The sequence below is a fragment of the Cryptotermes secundus genome, unplaced genomic scaffold, assembly GCF_002891405.2.
Source record: "Cryptotermes secundus unplaced genomic scaffold, Csec_1.0 scaffold986, whole genome shotgun sequence".
Classification (NCBI taxonomy): Eukaryota; Metazoa; Arthropoda; class Insecta; order Blattodea; family Kalotermitidae; genus Cryptotermes; species Cryptotermes secundus.
The window spans coordinates 389,032-413,711 of NW_019735574.1; the positions used below are offsets into that span (position 1 = coordinate 389,032).

The following is a 24,680-nucleotide window of genomic DNA, read 5'->3' on the forward strand; positions in this document are numbered from 1 at the left end:
AACCGCAGCAGACGTCAGGCTAGGCAGCATCAAAGCCAAGATTTGTACTCTGAAGATCACTGTCTCAGTAAAGCAATATTATATACTGCGTATATATAAGCGTTAAGATCGGATAAGGGATAAAACTTCCGGGGACGTGAAGCTGACCACTCGTTTTCAACTGGTGCCGAGGTCAAGAATACGTGGATCTGTACATCCACACCTTCATACGTCTTCATGGCATAGTGCTTAATTAATTAAATGGGCAGCTTTACTAGCTGATGCGAGACACGTTGAAAGGAATCTTGACGTGTTGATGGACGTCAACAGTTGACGTGGCTGGTTTATATTAACGCCCAGGACCATGTTTAAGCGTCTTATGTTGCTAGTAGCGTCAATTTTCTAAAAATAGGGTTTAACTTGATGTACATGCTGGACTGGACGAAGTGTAACCCCCACCCCCGAGGCTGTTCAGCGACGGCTAGAGCCTCCTGCTTTCGGTAGCGGTGTCGCATTTGGAAGACATATGTCACATCCGGATACTGTGACGGGTGGAGCTCTTAAAGTGTTCCCTGCTTCCTTCGATTTCCCAATAGCTTCTTCTGCAGACTTACCCAACCCATAAATCGGTTTGCAATAACCCCCATAACCTCGTGTTGACGGTTTTTGTTCGTAACTTCGTATCACCAAGTATCACCTTAACCATGTAAGGGGTAATGCTACCTTTTCAGCACCTGCTATAATGTTCAGTGCCTCTGCTTGTGTAGTGTTCTCTTAAGGGCAGTAACCGACACGTTTAACGTTATTATGCCCACTTCGCACGATGTTCATAAAATGAACACAAAACTGGTAATCACTTTTCTGTCTGCCCGTCCGTCCGCTTGTTTCATTTCTACAATCGCTGACAGATTTTGGTTACATTTAGAGGTCCTCACAAAAGTTTGAATAGTTGTTTAGATTTTCACACAGACCGACATCGTAGAAGCATGCTTTCATAAGGGATGTAAAGGGGTATTAGGAGCCGTATCTGTTCGAGAAAAGGTTTGGAACGAAAAGTTGATCTGATTGAAGTATTAACTGCAGGAAGGATTTTGATGATGTCCTTACAAAATGTTTGAAAGAACGCATATGGAAACTGTGTGGGCCCCAGTATGAATTACACCCTTCCAGTCTTACAGTGTGATTCTGAATTATTGTGGGGGTTTCCGTTGCCTATAATTTTCAAACCGTAAGCAACAGAATAAAACTACTTAAGGAATATGGAAGTGTAACTCAAAAAGTTTTATTTGGCAACGCTGTACTCCCCGCATTGATGTTTGGGAGAAAATATGACGTCATACCTCAGAATCACTACCGTTCAAGAGAAAGCAGTGTTTAAAAATTATGTAGGCCACTCCAACAGCAATTTAGAATCACTCTGTATTTAGTTCAATATCAGGCTTTACTTGTATACGGGGGAACGTTGGGGTCTGTGTGGGCCTCTCTTCTTTTTTTTAGGACTAAGACCTACTTTCTTTCTTTCTAAACACAAAAGCTTCCAGTCTTGTACTTGCAACGATGTGGGTCTTGCTACCAAGATTGTATTATCAGGGTGTCAGCCGAACCCTGAAGATGGAGGCGATACGTTCCTCCGAAACGTCGGTTAACGCCACATCCCAGAAGACTGCTTTTTTCGGAGTTGAATAGTTCAGTTTTAGTTTGTTACTTAATGACGATGTCAGTATGAACACTGTAGCGCCGATATGATAATAAGTTAACATTTGGTGAAATGAGATTTGACAAGGGAGACCGAAGTACTCTACCTGCCCCAGTGCCACTTTTCCCAACACAAATCCCACATGACCTGAGCTGGGATCGAACCCACACCGCCTTGGTGGGAAGCCGGCTGAATAATATAACGTAGCGCAGAACATTTCCAAGACGCTCGTTGGGTTTGTCTACATTGTTTTTCTTTCCACCGCTTCTCCAGAAACGCTACTTTTCAGTTTTAAATTTACCAGTAAAACAAGGTTCGACGTTCGAACTGGAACAAGCTTTGTTACGTCAGTTACCACAGAATATTTTCGGGCACGAAAGCTGGAATAACTAGCTAAGGAAAATTAATTTCGTTTGTTTTTTTTTTACGTCTTTTTGAAGTGGACTATTTTTATGATGGCGTGCGTGTAGAGAGACTTTAAAACACCGGAAGTAATTCATTAACATTATATTGGCAAGCATGAATTTGTTGCGTCGGTTCGTATGCTGACTTTATTAATAAATCATAATTAGCCCGTGACTGCTGAGTATGAGCCATGTTCGGTTGGTTGATATATTTAGGAGTCTGTGCGCCCTTCCGCCAATTTGTCCTCCTCTGCTACGGCTTCTCCGCTGCGGACACGTGACTACAGACCGCACTGCTCGTGACGAGATGTATAGCAATTCGTAGCGGGACAGTGGTGACGCATCCTTCGCTAAATCATAGTCCTTACATTAGTAGACCCGACCATGTCCACTGCGCAGGACATTGAAAACGGACAGGTCAATAAGAAATTGACGGTACATTAGAACTGAGCTTGGGTCTTCACATGAGTATGTGTCGAGGTGAGGGGAAAGTAGTGATGTGGTGGGGACACCTCTTAACCTGCAAGCAATAGCAGCGTGACACCTGCTTTCACGCTGGTATCTTGCTCGGCGTATTCGACCCTGAAGATGGAGGTGATATGTTCCTCTGAAACATCGGCCGACTTTCAACAGACTACACGGTGTTATATCCCAGAAGATAGAAGTCTTATGAAGAATCTACCTGTCTCCTTTGTAACCTTCACAAAGCCATGCAGCAGACTTTGGCTTGCTTCACGTCTCTGCATGACATTCGACCGTTCGTGACTACAAAAATAGCGGGATGTATCATCTCTGGAATCGTACTGTGGTCTTCTGGTTTCGACACTGTGAACACAGCGGCATAAGCGTTTAAGGGACCATACTGCCTACATCTCGCCTGTGCGCTGGATATGGAGGTGGTGTGTTCCTCTGAAACTTTGAAACCCATGTACCAGACTACACGGTATCATAACCGAGACGACCACATGAATCAGAACCTAAGATCTCATATACTCTCTGAAGTTTGTATTGTAGCTCTGCTGGTTGAGCTTATTGGCTACGTTATCATATCCTCTTGTGTATCCTGTGATGAACGATGTATTCTGTCCTCTCTGGCTTTGGCAACTTTCTGTTTCTAATCGTTCATTAAGAATGTTCTTTCTGTAATTTATTGAATTCATTGCGTGACCCTGTGTGACAGGTATTGTTAGTAGTGGTAGTGGTAGTACAGGTAAAAGGTAAAGATAAAGCTGGCCTTTGCGTCATTAATTAAACACTACGTCATAAAGACATATGGGTATGTGGAGGTATAGCTCCACCATTCTTGACCTCTATTGTTGGAGGTGGGTGGTCAGCTTCAGCCCCGGTGCCCACTGGATAGGAGGCTGGATGGACCCCAGAGCCGGTCTGGACGTTATTGAAAAAGAGGAAGGTTTTGCCCCCTGTCGGGAATCGATCACCGGTCTTCCAGTCCGTATCCCGTCACTATACCGACTGAGCTATTAGTATTCTCTAACCGTAATGGACAAACTGAAATAAGCTTTGGACCTAAAGAGTCTTGCCCATTCCGTGTATGTGAAGTGTTCTTGTCTGCTACATAGCTTGAACATCCGGGCTAGAGTTTGCACTTGAAGACCCCTGGCTTCCGTGTGAATCAGTGAGTCAGCTTCTGGCCTGCACCCAACCAAAACCATCACCACCTTCTATGCCGCCATGTCTGGCAAGCGTATGCCACTCTTCCTCCAAGGACGCAAATACATGCGTCATTGAGATCCAGGTAGACCCTTTCGTGCGAGTGAATTTTAAAATTTCCTAATTCTGGCTATTGGATCGCTTTCGTGAGTGGTTTGTTTCTTTGGTTTAAGGTTTCTCGAATGTTGTGCCCACAGCCAATTGTAGGTGACTTCAGCTGTTATCTTTGGCACTTGAATTCGTATACATGAAAACAACCGCACTGCTTCGTCTCGTGATTCTTGGGTTATTTATTGACGCTTTTTCAACTGAATGGGGTTTGTAGCGACATATGATAAAATCCTATTTTAGTCGTCGGATTTGTAACGGCATTTAGTTGGGTATCGATCTTTTAGAGCAATGCTTACACTTTCTTAACTTCGACATTGGAACTGGAGGCAGGATGTTGCTTCGAAAAGACTATAATATGAATTTAAATGTTATGAAGAGTAGGATGGTTTTGAATGATGTATTGAAACGAACGTGTGATTAGTCGTGGCGTTAAAAAGATATTGTCTCAGTATTTAGCTGGAGGTGCTGTGGAAGAACACAAAACGCCTCAGGCAAGTTATGTGGCCTCCGGACTGAGGTTATAACCCAGGACCTTCTGAGTACGGAGAACAGTATTGGTCACTTGACTAAAACTCCCGATAATTCGCTCCTGATTGACGGATTTGTATGACATTCTGTTTTATAAGAGAAAGTTGTTTCTGTGCTTCATAACCACGCCACGAAGGTGTACGGAGGTAGTAGAGGTATAACCCCACACATTCTGTCTACCAAAACTCGTCTAGCATTCTGCATGCGTGCTACAGATGTACATAGGCTTGTGCGCCCGTTTGCATGTTGTCTTAGAGTTAGGTTACGTTATGTTACAGATTTTCATGGACATCCTTTGACACTCGTTTCAGGGTATGCCAGTAGTTACTTGCAGGGGAATTCAGACGTACGTAATGACTGAAGATGACACATTGATACTGAAACGTATTCGTCAGAATAAAATTACAGATATTGCGTGTTTATGGTTTGTTTATGCTGTTATACAGGGTGTTCAATCAAGGAGGAAACTTCGCAACACCGCTGACCGGGCCCAATATTCCTCACAGATTGCTACTGTAACTGTAACGGCACGCATTTATCAGCGCTAATGACTCATTCTGCTATCGGTAAGTACAGCAGCAATCTGTGAGGAATGTTGGGCCGGGTGAGCGGTGTTACGAAGTTTACTCCTTAACTGAACGCACTGTACTTTGAAGCCTGTATGACACGTTAAACCTATCCAAATAAGTATATCAGGCAAGACCCGCCTTTTAGAAGCTGGTTTCAGCCAGTTTTACTGTAAAAATGGAATGTTCGCGTTACATTCATCTTCCTACTTTTAAACACCGAAAACTATTTCTTATAATAATTGTTAAGGCCTGCTTGTCGACGTCATCTAGAGCGGTTCTTCAGTCGTCATCAATTTGAAACCAAATGTTCAGTTCATTAATGTTTTCCGTTTCATTGCAACAACTTTGTGACAGAATATTCTGTAATAATAATACCTCAGTTCTTTATTTACGTGCAGAACTCAACATCCATTGGTCAGTTACAGAGTGAACGCGAATACAATCAACAACAGTAAGACAGACACAAAGACAAAACAAACAAAAAAGGACCGTTAGGACTGTTTAAATATAAACACGAGTCTCAAAAAATATCTGTAGGTTTACAAACTGCAAGCAGCTGAACATGGTAAAGTTACGTATGTTCTGAGTAAGAACACGAATCCTATAATAATTCAGTTCAGTTCAAAGTTAGCACGAGTACATAGAAATACACAAAATAATTAAAAAAAATACAACATATGACAGTCTATATATTGGCAATAAATTAATAATAATTCCAAGAAAAATTAAAGTTAGCGTTAACAGGCGAGAAAGGACAATACACGTACAAACATACACACATAGAAATTAATAATAATAAAAATAACTAATCTTTTACTTATTTGTGTGCTAACACTACATTCAATATTATAATAATAATTCAGTTCGTGTTTATCTACATTCAAACTTACTCGTAAGAGCACAGAGGCCAATTACAAAGTTAGCACGAGTACATAGAAATAATAATAATTCAGTTATCTGAGTGTGAGCTTAACAGCCAATGGCAAATTACAGAGTTGACAATTACTATATAACATCGTTTTAACAATAGTAATAATGTATTATTATCGTTATAGTAAATTATAATTAATATATAATATAGTTATAATATCAGTTTATTATTATTATTAATTTCTGTATTCATGTGCCGAGTCGGGAGCTACATCCTACAAGACCAGGTGGAGAAATTTTATAGATACTACTAAATACATTACAGACGGACAGACAGAAGCATAAAGACAACAGGCACTGGGCCAGTTTAGAGAACAGCACAATGAAAAACTGCTGTGCCTGTCATACACAACAAAGAAGAGCATGAGAACAATAAGAACATGAAAATCAGTACCAATATACAGTAAGGTAGTTCTGAGAAAATAAATAGAAATGCCCTGAAGAACACTGTCGGTTGAAATGACACTGTTTATTAAGCGTATCGTATCGATATATCGCAGATCTAAAAGTACAGAATGTAACATCACACTAAATAGCAGTAATGTTGCCATTTTAGTAATGTAATTATACACATTGTAAAGAACTCAAGATAGTTAACGCGTGGAATTGTTTTCAGGGTGTGTCCAGATACAACTTGTGGGTTCGCCTTGATGGACAGCTCAGATTGTTATGTGTATGCAAGCCACTGCCATTTAGATCGCTAACCTTTCCACAGAGTGTGGAGTCCCCATGTCAACAGTTAATGCGTTTTACCTTTAACATATTCGTCTGACAGACAATTTCCGTTGTCTCTTGCTTCTTTCACGTCCATCTTGAGCGTCTACACATGTTGCAATATCGTGCAATAGCTTTACTGTACCCAGTGTCCGAAAAGTCTGGCAATAGTGCAAAATTACATGAAGTTTGAGGTTCTGAATATTAATATTACGATCTTTTTGGTTGTGATGCCGTATATTTTGGTACAAGTGCGAATGTTTCCGAGGACTTTTCTGCCACCGTCTTTCAGGTACGACGTAAAGATGGCAGCAGGCTCTGTCTTTTTAAAAATGTTCACGGGGAGGCTTCTCGGGATTCCCCTACCGACGTGTCATCTTGTGGTGCTCAATATTGCGTTAGGATTAGAAGAATATATCGATATTATCGTGTGTGGGGTGTGAGGATTGAATCATGAACCCATAGACAAACAATGGACGAGTTTAAAAATAGACACCCAGAAAGAACCCGGTTTTACACATAACGCGGTTAAAAAAGTTATTGAAGTTTGAACTTATTGGCTCTGTCATGAGAAAAACTACACCCGGGTTGTCCTCAAGACTGGAAAGTTCGTGAAATTGTTAGAGAACATATGTGATTGCCCTAAGAATTGTGTGGATAAGTCAAGCGGCAGGTTCCCCTTACAGTATTTGATGTTAGTGCGGTGTTGAATGTTTAGAGCATGGTCTTCTGGCACGTGACCTAAATATACGGCGTCACATCCCAGAAAACCGTGGTTGTAATTGATGATGTAGTTCATGTCCAACCCTGATTCGAGGCAGTCTATACGAGTAGCTACATGAACGCAGATGGGCCAAGAAGAATTCGGAGTAACCAGTTTGGTTCGACAACGTACTTTGAAGCAGGTGGTGAACTCATTTAAAAGTACAAAATAAAAGTCAATATTTTCACGCTTTTTTTGGGGGGGGGGTAATCTTTAGAACCAAACTCTTGTGCTCTGTATGAGCCACCATTTTGATTCACGAGAACCCTTACGTCATCAAACAACTAGCAACATGAAGATAAGTGTTTACTAGGATATAACGACGTAGCGTGGTAAAACTTTATCGAAGTTTCGGAGATACATACTGCCTCCATTTTCAGACCAAGATGAAGGCGGCATGTTCCTCTGAAACACAGGTAAACATTTACCGGACTACACGGCCTCATAGCCCAGAAAACAATAAGCTTCATAGTCATCGCTGTGAGAACCTTGATTCTCAAACAAACTCCGTGGTTTTTAGTCCGCAAGGGAACTATACTGAACGAACGACCGCCCCTTGTCGGCGAAGTTAGTGCCAACTTGGCCACGCCATAGCTCAAGCGGTTAGTCGCTCGCTTCCCACCGCGGCGGCCCGGGTTTGATCCCGGGTCTGGTGAAGTGGGATTTGTGGTGGGCAAAGTGGCGCTGGGGCAGGTTTTCTCCGAGTACTTCGGTTTCCCCTGCCAGTATTCATTCCACCAAATTCTCCATCATCATAATCACCCGGGGCAGGCTACAATAGGCCAATCAGTGGTTGCCGTGCCGAGTGGACCCAGTTGGACTCCACACCCCACTAAGCGAATTAGTGCCAACTTTAGAGGATAGATGGTGTCACGTGATCAGCGCAACGGATCCCCACTTGAATCTCACAAGTTGAAATTAATCCACTGAAGAAAGCTTTCTGTCTAGTCACCAGGGGCTGCATGTATATATTAGGAGTAAAGTTGGCCGAAACGTGAAGGTGACCACTTGGTTCGGTCTAGTGCCGAGTACAGCAGACCTGTACATCTTGCGGGTCTTGATGGTTACATCGGGGCAACTCACGTTTGCCATTTATCATTCTTTTAAACGTTGCATCAGCAGAAGGCCTGCGTATTCTTCTGTGCGCCAACTTCCTGGCTGTTGTCACTCCGGAACAAGAAACTGGCTGCACTTCGAGGCAGCTGCAGAGTTGCAACGCCTCGTCCATAAATAGCTTGAGTGAGCTCTCGTAAGCGGACACAGTATGGCTCAGAGTTGCTGGCTCTCATGTACCCTTTCTTAGAAACCAAAGCGGGTTACTTTCAGGTTAAAATATTTTCTTTGTCCTTTTAGGTGGAACAATGCCGGAATACCCAAAGAACGTGAAATTATTTTGCGATGAAGAAGAATACAGCACAATAAATTTTCATTTTTTTTTTCTGTAACGTCTCTCAAAGAAATTGAAATTGAAGTTCTCACAGCGGTGGCTTCTATCTTGTGGGATATAGCCCCGTATAGTCTGGTGAAAGTCTACCGATGTTTCGGAGGAACATGTGACTTCCATTTACAGTGTCGAAGAATAAGCCTAGCAACAAATCAGCAGAAGTAGCCGGTAAGTTTGTGAACATTATCACTGCCAACATCCCTGTGGACCGAATGGCTAGACGACTTGAGGTGGATATAGGGGAAGTACGCTGTAGTGGGGAGCGTAACAGCTAGAGGGTGGCGTTGGTAGGGGTGGATGGGAATTAATTCATATGACTTTATCACGTGGCTTCGCTATAGTAAATAAACGTCACTAAGTGCTACACCTTCGTGGTCTTGTATAGTTATCCTTCAATTTGTTTATATTTAATAAATTTGGAGCTATATTTGTTAAATAATATTAAGGATATGAACGTCAGGGGATTTCCCGGTCTTGCGAGGATCTCCCGATCGCGAGAATACAACCACAGAGATTTGGGAATGGGAAATAGGCCTTAGAAAGTTTTGTGGTCAGCTTAAAATACTTGGTTCGAACGTCACAGAAAACACTTGAGCGTATATTTGTCACTTCCTGTACTATTCGTAAGCACTAGGCAACGGAGCTGCCTGCTTTATGCTGGTTTCTTGCGTGGCTTACTCTTCAACCCTGAAGATGGAGGCGATATATTCCTCCGGAAGGTAAGTAGACTTAATCTGACTAGGTGGCTACATATTGTGTATCTCAACGAAAAATATTATTGACCAAATCGTGTACAACGATCACAATAATGACATTCAAAAAACCACAATATAAAACTAGTACAGCCCCTAAAAGTAGGCAACTACCGGTTGCTTACACGTCATTCCCCATTCTTCGTTTAATTTTGTCCTCCCATATAATGGCAATAAAGGATCGTTGAATAAAAAAAAGTTACATGCCCCTTGTTAGAGAGCAGCCCGCCACACTTGTGTCTGGTGTCTGCGGTTGGGGCGTCGGTAGCGGATTGCCTACTGATCCAGCGTGATCTCATGGCGTGGCATTGCGCCATTTCACTAAAATGCGGAACACACACATTTATTTTCTCTTACATCTTTGTAATTCCGCCAGAAGTTCTGTGGATTTACAGTCCTGGAAGTATAAACAGTTTCGGGATAATTGGGGTGAAAGGTGTGCCTACGTCATGCAGAGTCGTGGGTGGTGTCGATGTGCCACAGATACATTTCATTCGCTTTGGTTGTCATAGCCTTCTTCTGTTTGACACGGTCCAGTGCTGCCTCACAGAGGCACAGGGTTGGGTCCAGAAGATCGATTATTCCCGCTGTAGGTTTTGGTGGATATAATGTCTTAAATTAGGCAACAGCTGCTTTCATTTACAATTCATTACTCACTAATAATATTATTATTCGAAGTTACATATTCTTGTGGGTTTTGAACTTCTCATAACAGCACAATCTTATTATTCACTGAAAGTGCTTTCATATGAACTGAAAATAAATATGTAAGATTTGAGGTTTTCACGGCGGTGACTGTGAAGAATGCCGTCTTGCCGACGTTTCGGAGGAACGTAATTTTCCTGTTTGCTTCCTGTTTACTGCGTTGGACCTGATAACACCTAAATATATTATGAAACTTGCACCATGCTCTTGCCATATGCCCTGTAGCCAAAACTCTCACAGGCGCATGCAAATACTGAGGTACAGCTCTTTGATGTGAGTCCAATGCACATTTCCAGTTTCTAGCCTACTTTTCATGTTTTGAAAGAATAAAAGTAGGTTTATGAGATCACCATGCTTGTCAACTTTTGAGAGGCTGAATCAGTCTTTATGAAACTTACCTGAGCCCAACCGAATGGCTTGCTTCCTATATCCTTCAGATTAGTATGTGTGTATATGTATCCTATCGTTGCTAGGCAACGGCTTGGTAAAAATGTTACCGATGCAATGACTACACCCAGCAGAGTAATTGTTGGACGCGTCGTTTTCTATGCGATCCGTGTCATATCAAAGGAAAGTAGGCAACTAGGTTCTCCTAGAACTTCTTATTAAGGTTCGGCCACACAGAGCGCTACGTACGCTATGTTCCCTGTGTTACCTGCGTCGCAGAGTGTACACAGCGTACGTAGCGTACGTAGCGAACATAGCGTAGCGCTCTGTGTGGTCGAACCTTTAGTAGCCTGCTTTCCTTATTTTGAAAAAATAAAAGTAGGTGTATGAGATCACAGTGTTTTAAATTAGCAGACTTTAATGTATTAATTTTGGTGTTATTCCTGCCTTGAAGCTTATTGTGCTGTAAAGTGCAAGTAAATCGATTTCAGCACGAAGTACTTACTTTTGTTAAATTAAGCGGTTCCTGAGGCGAAAGTTTGATGTATAGCCGGGACATGGCCAAGGGTAATGAATGAATTCGATGCAGAAAAGTTGGCTTTGCCAAGAACTTTAATTTCTGTGTGGTCTGACTGAAAGTTCCGCCTACGTCTTCTTTGAGAGGCGGGAAGTACGCGTATGTTTCATCGCCAAGCATGTCTGTAGATTCCAGAAAGAAGTGAGTTACATTATAGCTGACGTCATCTGTTGCCTTTTCTCTTCTTGTGAAAATCTAAACAGGCTATGAGGGAGTGAAGTAGCTCAGCACATTGTGTAGCACTGGAGTGGGCTTTACATAACTGCATAAAATGAACGCGGGATCGGGAAGCCTTTCCTCTCCGTATATTTTACATAGCATTTTGACTAAATTTCATATTGGGGCTCTTAGACCAAGTGATTTTGGATCGTTTTTTGTGTTTGGATTTGTGTGATGTCTTGCAAGCCATATTTTACATCAAGCTCAGGTTATAAAATATGGAACTTTTAGGACCTATATCTTTTATTTGTTTTTATTTTGAATTTTTAGCTAAATACATCATCATCATCGTCGTCCTACCAAGTGTTAAGGCGTAAGGCCCGTTATGATCTTTACATCGAAGAAAATTCGACTCGAGACAGTGTGAATATCTTTACAACAGTACATTATATTTTCAAGATGGCGGAATTATTAGCGTTCCTTTCTGTTGCTGAAGAGTGTAGATAGTTAAAAATTTACGTGCTATTCAATTTTGTTAATTAAAGTGACTTTTATTGAAAAGATAATGAAAGCTGCTGTGATTCAGTATACAGATTATATGTGTATATATATTCATTTAATATTTAAATAGTACGCTGCAAATTAATCCTATTGTAATAGTCTGACACATACAGGAATCTTGGGCTATTAGAGCGTACAGTAAAGGATACTATTGAAATGGAAAGCGTATAAATAGTTGAGGGGGTTGATCTGGTACGGCCTTTTGTCCAGTGTTAAGGACTGTGTGCAATAGAAATTGTGTTTTGCAGAAGGACAGGAAGTGGTCAGTCAACTAAGCAAATTGTCTTATACCATGTAGTCACTTAGGTAATAGGTAAGTAGGTGGATGGATGGATTAGATAGTTTAGGTATATGTGTTGGTTTAGTTCAGTTAGGTTTGTTATTTGAGTTGATGTTGGTAGTTTGTTCAGTCACCCACTCACCCATGCACACACGAGTTATGATCTGGAGGGATGAAAGTAAACGTTCGAAGCATAGGCCAAAATTTAAAAAAGACAAGATATACGCTAATAATAGGGCCAGGACACGTCTCTGTCGTTTATTTTCGGTACGTTGAGTTATGGTTTGAGGTAACACGCGTGTAGATGTTGCAACAACACGCTGTGTCATGTAATAACTGGTTCACCGTGGTTCCATGGGCACTTGAATTCGTTAACCGTGCCCTGTATTTCGACCAGACTTTCAGCGTGAAGGTCAAGAGAACTGCCATATAAGCCCGAATATAAGGTGGCCCCTAATTTTTCCAATGAGAAAACCATATTTCTTTTTGACAATTGAAGATGGCATTTAGTTCTGAAAGTTCTAAGAAAAATAATAAGCAAAAACTTTACTATTTTTTTTTCCTCGGCACTACAGCCCCAGTGGGTCTACGCCTACCGCCACGAACTTCTCCGTTCACTTCGGGTTTTTTTCTAGATCTTACACATTCGGTAAGACACCTTGGGCGGGTGATCAGCTCGTCGCAAGGCCTCTACCTGTACACAAACACAGAAAAACTCACACATACAAACTAAACATCCATGTCCTTAGTGGGATTCGAACCCACGATCCCAGTTTCCAAGCGAGCGAAGACAGTACATGCCTAAAGGGCCCTACACACGCTCCGGTAGACCTGTCAGGTGCGCCTGCACAGGCGCGCCTGCGCAGGTCGACCGGAGCGTGTGGATGACAAAACGTCGCAGTTATTGTGACCTGAACAGTCCGCCGGAGCACATTCGAAAAATCATTAGACGACCTGTGCAGTTTTGTACCTGAACCAGGCAAACCGGAGTGTGTGGTGAAATGGCCATCCTCATAACGGTATCTTTCTATTTTAATTACTGGGGCAACTAATGACAGGAGCTGTAAATAAGTTTCTTCATTCATGCGCAAATAATTGTGCCAATCTTTAGGGACCAACTTCAATTCACGTAACAAATTCACATGTGAATAAACGTTTCTTTTCATCAACCACTCTTTGCACCAGGTTTGACGCTTACTTTTCGGTTTGAAACAATTTGTAGCTAATAATAAGCCAAATACAGCTAGAAGATCGTCATCTGTAGATGCCATGTCCGACCGTAGCAAACACAACTGAAGTAATATCGGAAAGGTGTACCTGAGCGTGTGGGCGCACTGGGGTTTTCAGGTCAACCTGCGCAGGCGCGCCTGTGCAGGCGCACCTGACAGGTCTACCGGAGCGTGTGTAGGGCCCTTTAGACAGCTCGGCTACCGTGACCGGCAAAAACTTTACTATTAGGAAATTATAAATTCAAAATTTAATTATGTTTATTTTTACAAATATTATTAGAATTAGCAGTTAGAACTCACCATCATCGTATTTTTTCTTAAGGACTCGAAAAGAAGACAGCTCCTCTTTCTCAGAAGCAGTGTTAAAAGAAAACTTCGCTGTATACTCGGGCTGATAACAGTGCGATCTTACTGTGTTATCTCTCGGTTCTAGCAAGAAGGCGTCACGACAAACTGCTCCTACATAATATAGCTAGACGGCGTGCGAAGTAAGAAGTGTGTGGAGTCTGGGGCTACCGACTGTAAACATACTTGTTTACATATTTTCCTGAAGTTAGATACATTCTGCAGTAGTGTAATGTATTTCTCTCTATCTGTATATCACTGTTTATCTGTCTGTCTGAGGCCGCGCCATAGCTCAAGCTGTTAGTCGCTGGCTCCCCACCGCGGCGGCCCGGGTTCGATCCCGGGTTTGGTCAAGTGGGATTTGTGGTGGTCGAAGTGGCGCTGGGGCAGGTTTTCTCCGAGTACTTCGGTTTCCCCTGCCAATCTTCATTCCACCAATTGCTCCACAATCACCCTCGACAGTTCAAATTATGTGATCTGGTAAAATAATATATGAAAACAGATTGTGTCTTAACGAACAGCATGAAGAGTCACCGGGTCCTTGAGCACAAAAGTTTTCCTGTTTAGGTGAGGCTGTTAAGCAGGTAGCAGCATGTTCCTAGGAGACCCCAGTCCTGTCTGATCATTACATAATAACCCCTGTAAACCAATACTTCCGGAAGCCCATGCACTACGTAAGAAACCTTCGCGCAGAGAGTTTGAGCCCGCTGGTATGTACACAAATGACATGGTAGGTCTTCAGATGTTGGCAAAATGTCTGTGCTATCACAGTTATTTTATTGTGGCCCTCAGAATATATAGTCAGATGTAAAGTGAAGGTTACTACGCTCTCGAAGCCTGCTCGGCGGATCGTGACATGCCATAAAGCGTGTAAACTTGTTATATCCCCGTGCCTTTGGCGCCAGTGAAATCAAGATTACTATAAATGCTCCGGGTAGTTGAGCTTTCCAAGAAATGCAGCAGCTCGGAGGATAGCTTGTGTCGCAGGGTAATAACTGAGCTTGGCTTCGGAAGAAGTCCAGGTAATTATTTATGCAAGTCTTGTGTTAGTAATTGTTACGTTCCTTCGTGTAGTGTATAATGTTGGACTGTGTAATTTTGTGTTTGTTATTTATATGAGGTGAGTAGCTTAGCATAGAGACTAGGCTATGGGCTGGACGACCAGAAATTCGGAGTTCGGTTCCCTGCGGGGACGGAGATTTCTGTCCTTGCTGTCGCATCCACATCTTCTGTTGAATCCACCCAGCCTGCTGCCCATTTGGTGCCAAGGATTATTTCCTTAAGGCTAAAGAGGGTGTGGCTTAACCTTCATTTAGTGCCGAAGGTTAAGCCGGATTGGAGTCTCTCTTCACAAGACATCTTGGGCTTATAGTGAGTGGGCTGTACTTCTTTACTTTTCATATGTAGTTATAAGTTACGTCTACCTGAGGCAGTTGGGAATGCTAGTCGTATTTATTGTTTTATGTCCTATGCGAGAGAAGTTAATCAGCTTTGTGTGTTACGCCCTGTTTTATTGTCTTCGAATCTCCTTGACCGATTTGGCCAAATTTGGTAGTAACAGTCATGCTCGTGGTAAGGTAGCGGGGTTGTTACTTCTGGCTGTCATAAAGACAGGAACTCCTTATCACGGCCTCTGTCGTAATCTTGCTGTAACATAAAAGACTGCCGCCAATTCAGATTATGCAACGTGAAACATAACACTATATAAAACGAGACTGTGACTTACAGATCCTTTTAGCCTACTTTTCTTATTTTGAAAAAAAATAACTAAAAAGCAGGCTTCTGAGATGATCATGTTGTCAGTGTGTATCCCCCTTATCAACTTTTGAATTTCTGAACCAGTCTGTATGAAACTTGGTATTATATCTTAGCACCTGAGCCAAGCTCAGCGGCATACTTCAATAATCCCTCTTATCAGTCTGTGTCTGTATTCCCCTGTCGTTGCTAGGCAACGGCTGGGTGAACATATTTCCGCTGCATCGAATGCACGCAACAGTAGAAGAATCTTTGGATGCGTCATTTTCTGTACTGTTCGTGTCGTATGAAATGGGAGAGTAGGTCTGTCTGTATACCTCTGTCATTGCTAAGTAACGGCCGATAAATACATCCCCGTGACAACGAAGAATTGGAGGCATTGTTCTTTCATTGTCAGTTTCATGGCGACTTATATGTAGAGAGAAACAGGAACCCTGAAATAACATGTTCATAACATTCACGGCCACAACTAATGTAAAAACGCCTACCCTTCTTCTTATGCAGCCATTTCAGATCAGACCCTCTGGCCTCTCCTATGCAACAGCCCTTCAGTCGTCTTGTAGGACTGCTTGGACGGCAAGTCTGGGCCTCAAGGCCTAGAAAGCTGCAAAGGAGAATGGTGAACGCACAAGAACAAGGACATACGTCATCCCTGCACCGAGTGGATTTAAGCCGATGTTGTAAAGGCGGCCGCACACCAACTGCGCCAAGACAAGCATCAAGACATGGGACAAAAGGCGCAGTCTTGCTTCATTCGTGATTCATCAGCATGAAGCTGACGTCAGCATCATGACTCAGACCGGTGTGCGGCGGTTTTCATAATCTCACTCCTTTCAACTATGCTCCTTTCTTTGCGTCATGTCGCAGACATCGTGTCTTGACGCATGCCGGTGTGCGACCTACCTAAGTCTTCGAGAGGTCGTAGATAGTTCTCGCCTTCGATTGCGGGGTCTGTGTGATAGTCACTTTTTCAGTGACAGTTTATGTTTAGGAGGAAGAATAAAGATTACACCACAGCTACTTTGATAGTTGTCCATTGTCTGAGATGACATGTTTTGTTAGGTACGAAATTTGAGGATTTTCTCCAGTCCAGTGTATAAGTATTGGATTTTCATTATAGTGGCAAGTTTTTGTTTTTGAGGTTACCGGTGACAGAGAGGATCAGTCCCGCAATCCTTTAAGTCTCACTACTAATATTCGTGTCCTCTAATTACTACACTAACGAGGTGATGGCTGCATTGAAGGATATTTTTGCACGCTCGCGACAGTGAACCAAAAGTTTATGAGCAGGAAAGATGTACGAGTGTATTCAGGAAACAAGGCTGTACATGAAGAATTCTGTCCTCTGGGATATAACGTCCTGTAGTCCGTTGCTGTTTCGATGGAATATGTCACTCCATCTTCAAGGTTCAGGAGTAAGCCAAGGAAGAAATCAACATGGAGTAGGCAATAAGTAGAGAACTATACGTTTTTGTGTTTCGGGCGATTAACTTTCAAATTCCTTGACCGATTTTACCGAAATGTGGGCGTGTTGCATGTGTGGTTCACAGCCAATGGAACTACTCAAGGTGAGAGAACTTGAGAGTTTCAGCAACCCCTGGGTTCGTAACGTGGAATTATTAAGTGCATAAGTAGTACACTTCTCATTGCAAAAGACAGGGTCGTAATAAACACATCACCATTCTTAAAAGAGTCCTTTGACGTAATCTACGTTCACTTGAGCACGTTGTCAGAGTAAATAGCCCAAGTTGCATTGCCAGATAAAGTGTACATTTCCCACGTGAGCAGAAGCGTCATACTAAACCAACAAACACATCAGTATGCTTGCAGTCCTTCGGATTTATCTGTGTTGTATTGTATTCACTTTAGCACACTTAAAATAAACAAGATTAGAGAGGTCCAGTCCATACTGAAACGCTCGCAGTTTTCTGCGTTCTTTGAACCTTGGCCTTCTGAATTCGCATGCCAGCGTGTATACATTTCCAAAAGCTCTACAGCCCGTTGCAGCGGTTATTGCAGTTTCTGTCATTGCTATGCTTGTTGTTACCACTATAGCTGTTTTTGCTATTCTTAATAAGCTCCCTGCAGTTGTCATGGTTAATGCATTTCGTAGCCATACGAGTGTCGCTCCCACCTCACCAGTTCGCGCGTGGGCAGCGTTGCTATTACCAATTCTGGGAAATTGAGAAGGACGAATTTGGAATGGGCTCTAGTGACGTAATGTTCATATCAAATTTCGTCAAAATCCGTCCAGTGGTTCTCGAAACAAGCGAAAGACTGGGCCGATCGACAAACCTGATCTCCCCCTGTATATTGAGACTAGGAGGGTGTAGTGCGTACGAGAATACACAGTTTCCACATATGTTATTTATGCCTTTGCTTCATGTTAACAAAACATGTTAAGTATCAGGCATTTTCATTTATTTTCTTCTTGGGGGGGGGGTGGATAACTTGAAAATTGACGCACATAGCACCTATAATTCGCACCGTCGACATATTTTCATTTTTGGGTTAGAAACAGTATTTAGTATAGAACTCTTGGGTATGTGTATAATCCATCTTCGTACTAGTCTTCATAGCCATTCTAGGTTTCATCAAAATCCATCCAGCCATTCCCGGGCTGAAACGTGTGGACAGACACACGACCAGTCGTATGCGCGTTTCTTTCGTGCACGTCGTGCAAGAAACTCATGACGACGACCACGACGACGACAACGTAGACTTCATTCGCAGATACGGTTCGGAGGTCTTGTGTCGGCAGATGACCTACTGTCCCTTGTCAGCTTTCATGCACTCCGTGGCCTGTTTCTGTGTTCTATCTTCATCAATTAGTGCATTGCGAGAGAAGATAAGCATAAGCCTATGTGATTATGGCGCCGATACTGATTTGTATCAAGCATAATGGCGAATGTATAATTCGTTCACCATTTGTGTTTGGAAGAGTCACTGTTTGAATCGCATCCAAACACTTTTCGTGGTGTTCCTCAGACCTTCAACTTTCATTCCGGTTGATTATATTATTCCCATTCAGGAATTACCCGGGTCGATTTCCGGTCAGGAACTGCCTCTCTCTGTATCCCTTCATGATTTTCCTTGGTTCCGTGCACTCTCCTATATAGACCTATAGCGCATATTAAGAGAGGAGAAAAATGTAAAAATTTTAGTCATAGAACGTCAATAGAAGAAACCTTGGAATACCGAATCATAGATGAAATGTTAATTTAAAATAATGGGGTGTCTGAACTTGATTCCATTACGCTGGCTCAGAATAGGGTCCAGTGATGAGATCTGGTGGACAAGGAAGTGGACGTCGTTGTGTTCTCTAAATGCAGACAGTTTCTTGACCAGCTGAGCTTCTGTTAGCATCTTAAGAAGGTCTCTGTTCGTGGAGTTAGGGATTTATGGTAGCTTCAAAAATAATTGCTGACATTGTCGATCTGTGAACTCATGGGGATTATTTCTCGTGTTGCAGGCACATAGTGAGTATCACAAGCAACAGCAACAATCTGACTTGGTTACAGCGGCAGCAGCAGAAGCTCAGGGAGAGGAAAGAAGTGCAGATGCGAACAGAGCGATACCCACAAGAATCACGTCTCATCACCGAACTCCGAACCATCCAGCAACATAGTTACAGTCGTGTGCTACGTCCGTCAGCAAGCCATCGTGCAGATGGCTATACCAGTGACACTACTCACTTTGCAGATGATGATGATGATCAGGAAGACTTCACAATTCCACTTCATATCAATACAACCACATCACCAACACATAAGCTGAACAGTGTTGGATCAGCCCCAGCATCACCTTTATTGCCAAACAGAACGTCCTCCAGAAGATATTATGGAACTAGCACAACTCCCAGTCATCAGTCATCGTCTGCATCTTACCCGAGTGGCATAATTGGCCCCCTTGGACGTCAGAAGTCAGATTCATCTTTTGATAGAGAAAGACCGTTCGTTGCAGTTAAAAGGGCCCATGAACAGAGCAGGAAGTTCAAAGAAACGCAGGTAAGTCCTTTGAACCATGTGGATATTCTGTATGACATTGGAATATGTTAGTTTTAGGAGCAATGGAGTAGGAACCAAACAGATATTTAGGATATTACACACTGATGAACTTTGTGGTATGCACAGGTCACTCAATATTCTTAGATTTTGGTAAGGAAACTTCCTTGAAAACAGCAGATGCTGGGAGACCAAAGAGAAAGCATAATAATAACATGGATCTTGCACGGTGTCATAGCTCAGGCAGTTAGTCACCAGCATTTCACCTCCGAGACCCAGTATCATCCTCTTTGTGGTGAATAAAGTAGCAATATGGCAGACATTTTTCTGAGCACCTTGGTTTTCTCCTGCCAGCTGTTCCAATAATACCCTGTATTCCATAAGTTGTTAGGGGCTGTTACTATAGCCCTGTTTGAGGACACATTAAAGGGACTTGGTCTTTTACCATTCCTGTAACTATAAGAAAACAAGATTGGTTTTAGGGAGATAAGATCATGAAAACGAAAGGTGTGTAGTGGACTTTGATATTTGCACTGTTGAACCTTGGGTTGTACTGCCAGACATTTAGTTACTTATAAGACGGAACATTAAATTCTATTGACTATGTCCCCACCAAGGGATAGATATTTTCGTATGCAAATTTGGACTGATTTTATTTACTCATATACCATGAAGTTGGCCAGACATGTTGTGATGGTTAATGATCCCTTTATCTTCATAAGAGCTTGTAGAGATTTCTGCAACAATTTTCTTTGCTAAGCCTAGAGAGCTCTATTTGCTGTAACCAGCCAGATGCCAGACAAGTGATGAAGACCTAAGATATGTTACTGTGCTGTTTGGTTTGGGCTGTTGGTCAGCTCTGGAGCCAGTGATATATGACTATGGAGCGTTTGCAGAATGATCATTAATGAGAGACACTGAAGAAACTTGGAGAACATTCTAGTCCAGTACCATTTCATCCACCAGAGTTCTCAACAGAAGTCATTCAGAATTAAACCCAGGGCTGTACTGTGAGAAGCCAGCATCTGATTGTCTGAGCAATAGCATGACCATTCTCAATTGTTTTATTTTCACAGTAACTTTCTATTGCTGCTGTATTTGTCATAATTCATTACCAGACCTTACACACACGATGTTTTCTGTAGACTTTAAACCATTGAACAAAAATGTATGGTTAAATTCTACAACATATGAAGGCCATTGTCAGACACTAGCATGTAACCATCAACAAGTTTGTAGGCCTAATGTGGACAGAAATGTTTCACTTTGACCAAAAGAGTCACTCAGAATTCTGTTTGTCAACAAGGAAATTATGTATTGCAGTAAGAAAAGGTTCACTGCTGTTGTTTGTGCCATAGAGTACATTATTAACATGTCAGTGAATACATTTGAATTACATTGTAAGTGGGTTAAAAATTGTTGGTATGGAATGGAAGAATATCATCATGCAACTCCTTAGAAAAGCACCAATAACCATACTGGAAACTGCCATCTGCGCGCATGAGCGTGTGTGTGTGCATTTGTGCTGAGAGCAGTATTTAAAAACTGCGGTAAAAGTTTATGGAATGAATTTGAATAGAACATGATGTCTGTACAGAAAGTCATCCCCACAGATAACTGTTAGAAGGACTGTGTGTATGGTGCCTTTTGACTTAGACACAAGGTCACAATGTTAGTAGAAGAAGTAATGATGAATGTGGTATGTGTGACTGAACAACCAAGAGAAGAATGCTGATCAGTGGGTTTAGTTAGGAAATCTGGTTCTTGTATATAAAGTTTTCTTTCTCTTTTGCTGTATAATTAGGTAAATAACAATTTGAAAAGTTCTATGTTGATCAATTACATATCTAGAATTTACACTTTCTTTTTCACTTTTTTTGTGTGTTGGGCATTTGACACTGAGTAATAACAGTAGTTGAGCATGTGGTTGAGTGGTTAGTACTCCTACTTACTATTAGGAGGCCCTGGTATTAAATTTTGGCCTGGAAATATGCTGCCCCTCTAGGGTTTTGTAGTTATGGTCAGTTCCTGCAGGCAAAATGCAGGATTTTGCCTAAAATTAGGCCATCATTACATCTACATTCTTTCCAATTTGTCAGTCATTGATTGTATAAACTTTAGCAATTCAAAGCATCATTAGATACAAGCAGATATATATATATGTATGTATGTAAATAAATTTTGCATCAAATCAACTCAAAACAGTTACAGTAAACACAGCCATTAAGTCATGTGAAGTCATTCAATTCAGATCAAGTGAGTTTGTATCATGTAAGTGGCATAACTTGAATAAAAGTTGATTTGTAAGTCAGAGTACCTTAAAGATGGAGGTGCTGTCTATTAGTTATGACACCACAGACTCTCATTGGTATAACGTATTGGAGGAACATACTGTTTATGCCATTTCAGTCTTTAACATACCCAGAAAATGGAGTCACTATATTCCTCAAGCATATTGGAATCCACCGTTATGATCCCATAGGAATATGTTTGTAAGCATGACCCAGTAAGAATATATTTTATGGCAATACATCATTTTAAAAACGATTCCTGAATTCTGATATTTCTTTTGGTCAAGGAATCAGACTTTTGACTTGATGGTTGGGTTTCATTCCCTGGCAGGTTAGTGGGATAGTTTTCTTAAACACAACTGACCTGGAGCCAATAGGGCCTACTTTCCAGAAGCACAGTTTCATCTGTAAGTAAATAAGATTGCAGAATAAAAAGTTCATTTCTTCCCCCACACCATACAAAAATTTGAATTTGCTTGCCTCTTTTCACCTTTCCTATTTCTAAATACAATGCCATGGTGCTTTGTTACAGAATTAAGAAGTAGTGACATGTGTTTCTGTTTTGAAATGTCTACTTTTGTTAAGCTAATATCTCCTTAGAAATGATGGCAATGGTATAAACATAGAACTTGTCAAAAAACTTCTTACCACCAGTTCTTTTACTCCCCACTAACTTGTACATATTCCCTTATAACAGAGTCCCCCTACATCCCCTCAAGCAGTGTTGGCTGCTCACCCCCTGGGTCTTGCCCTGCCTCATCATGGTGAGCTCAATAACAAAGATCCACAGGCTGACTCTGCAGGCCTTCTCACAATGGTGGAGGAACAACAGCAACAGCAGCAGCAACAATCTTCCATGCTCAGGCGCAGTGCTGGAGGAGGGGTGGGTAGAACTGCTACTAACAGCACTACCACCAACAGCACCAACAATAACAGTCACCACCAACAGGATGCACTGGCCAGCCTCATGGCTTCTCTAGCCGCAACTTCTGCCCCTGCATCTGCTTCTCTCAATACTAACAGCACTGCATGGCAGCAACAGGTGATGTACAGTGTGCTTTCAGGCTGAGAGATGTGTAGTATATGTCAACCAAGTGTGGTATGCGGCCCCCTGAATCGAGTGCCCATTTGTAGGCACAGTCACATCCCTGTGGAGCCATATTAATATCACTCTGTCTCTCTGTCTGTATGCATGAAACAACTCAACTGAATGGGTATTGTAAAAATTTATTGGGACATTGTACTGAAAATTTACACCTGATTCCATTGTGGGTTAAAAGCAGACAGAAAGTAACAGTCATATTATGTGAATTTCTTACTTACACGTATATTTTTTGCTCATCTCAGGTTTAACTTGCATGTAACTCACCAAATATGTATCAGAGTGAAAGGTGTTTGGAAGGAATATCGCAGAGAAAAACACATCTTATGTCACACTTTTTCTGTAAGTCTTGAGAGTTTTAAGTGTAGGCCCTAAGTTAAAGCAGGCACACCAATTGGATTTGTTATAATATTAGCTCATTCCCTAACTTTTTTTGGTTTGGCATTAAGTATTGTGCATAATCCTTGCAGCAGACATCTTGAATCTGTTAAGATGAGTTCTCTTCTCAAGGTATGTTCAGCTGTAAGTCAGTAATGGCTGATCCTGCTTGTTCTAAACAGAAATATTTTGATGTAGGTGTATATGTGTGTGTCAGACATTCATATTTAACTCCAGGTGCTTTGATAGAGGGAACTGTAAAGCTAGGCATGGTTTAAAAATTTTGGTATTGTGCTAGAATAGCAGCTTTTCTCTAAAGGGCATGGGACAGTTTTAACTTCCTTACACTTATCAAGTGATGGTAAGAAGGATACTGACAATAATTCAAGTGAAATTCAGTAAACAGAAGCTGTAATCTAAGCACTGTAATTATAAGACAACACAGTAAATAATATTGTTCGAGCTGGAGGTAAGTGGTAAGCTTCATGCCCCTGCAGCTTTACCTCTGGGGAAAGACCCCCTGGTACCCATTGGATAGGAGGTTTGGTGGACCCCAGCGCCGGTGTGGATGACATGGAGAAGTGAAAATTCTCACCCCCACTGAGACTCGAACTCTGACCCATTGGTCATCCAGCTCGTAGCCAGTCACTATACTGACTGAGCTATCCCGACTCTTAATTTATATTAAGGTAACATATTTATTATCTTTGATTTTTATTCAATAAATTAATTTAGGTAGAGCCAGAATAGCACAGTCAGTTCAGCGGCAGGCTATGGGCTGGGCGACAAAGGGGTTGGAGTTCAAGTCCCAGTGCAGTCAAGAATTTTCATTTCATGTTGTCCAGATGGGCTCTGGGGCGCACCCAGCCTCTATTCGATGGGTACTAGGGGGCTCTCTCATCGAGGGTAAAGAATCCAGGGCATGAAGCTGACCACTCACCTCAAACTAATGCCAAGGTCAAGATAACGTGGTTCTATACATCCACTCCCCAATACTTCTTCATGGCATGGTGCTTAATTAGTTAAGCACAGGAACAACTTTACCTTTACCTTTTTAAATTAATTTTTATATTTGGCTATTGTAGTGGAAGTCACTAAGATTTACTAGTAAAGTCTTCTACCTTGAAAATGGAAGCAGCAGGTTTCTCTGAATTATTGGTACCTGTCTGTCACATTCCAGAAAACAGTGATCATAACATAACATGTAATCAGTACAGAACAAGAGGTTGTCATATCATGCACTGATTGATCAGAAACTGCCATAGCATATCCAGCATGTAGTATGTTAATTTTTATCCTGTCATGATAATGACAGGTAATAACAATAGCTTCAAGGTGAAAATCGC

The 24,680-nt window shown here is 41.8% G+C and overlaps 1 protein-coding gene across 8 annotated transcripts in view; it reads left to right on the forward strand.

Moving 5' to 3' along the window:
- The window catches only part of LOC111869652 (tensin-1), a 354,704-nt gene that overhangs the window by 306,323 nt on the left and 23,701 nt on the right, over positions 1-24,680 (forward strand). For 7 of the 8 annotated variants that reach the window (XM_023861317.1, XM_023861321.1, XM_023861320.2 and 4 more), the window contains 2 exons: positions 19,032-19,566; positions 22,552-22,737. In XM_023861317.1, coding sequence (XP_023717085.1) covers positions 19,032-19,566; positions 22,552-22,737 — 721 coding nt within the window. The remainder of the gene's footprint in view (positions 1-19,031; positions 19,567-22,551; positions 22,738-24,680) is intronic. The other variant, XM_023861323.1, reaches the window with a different exon arrangement.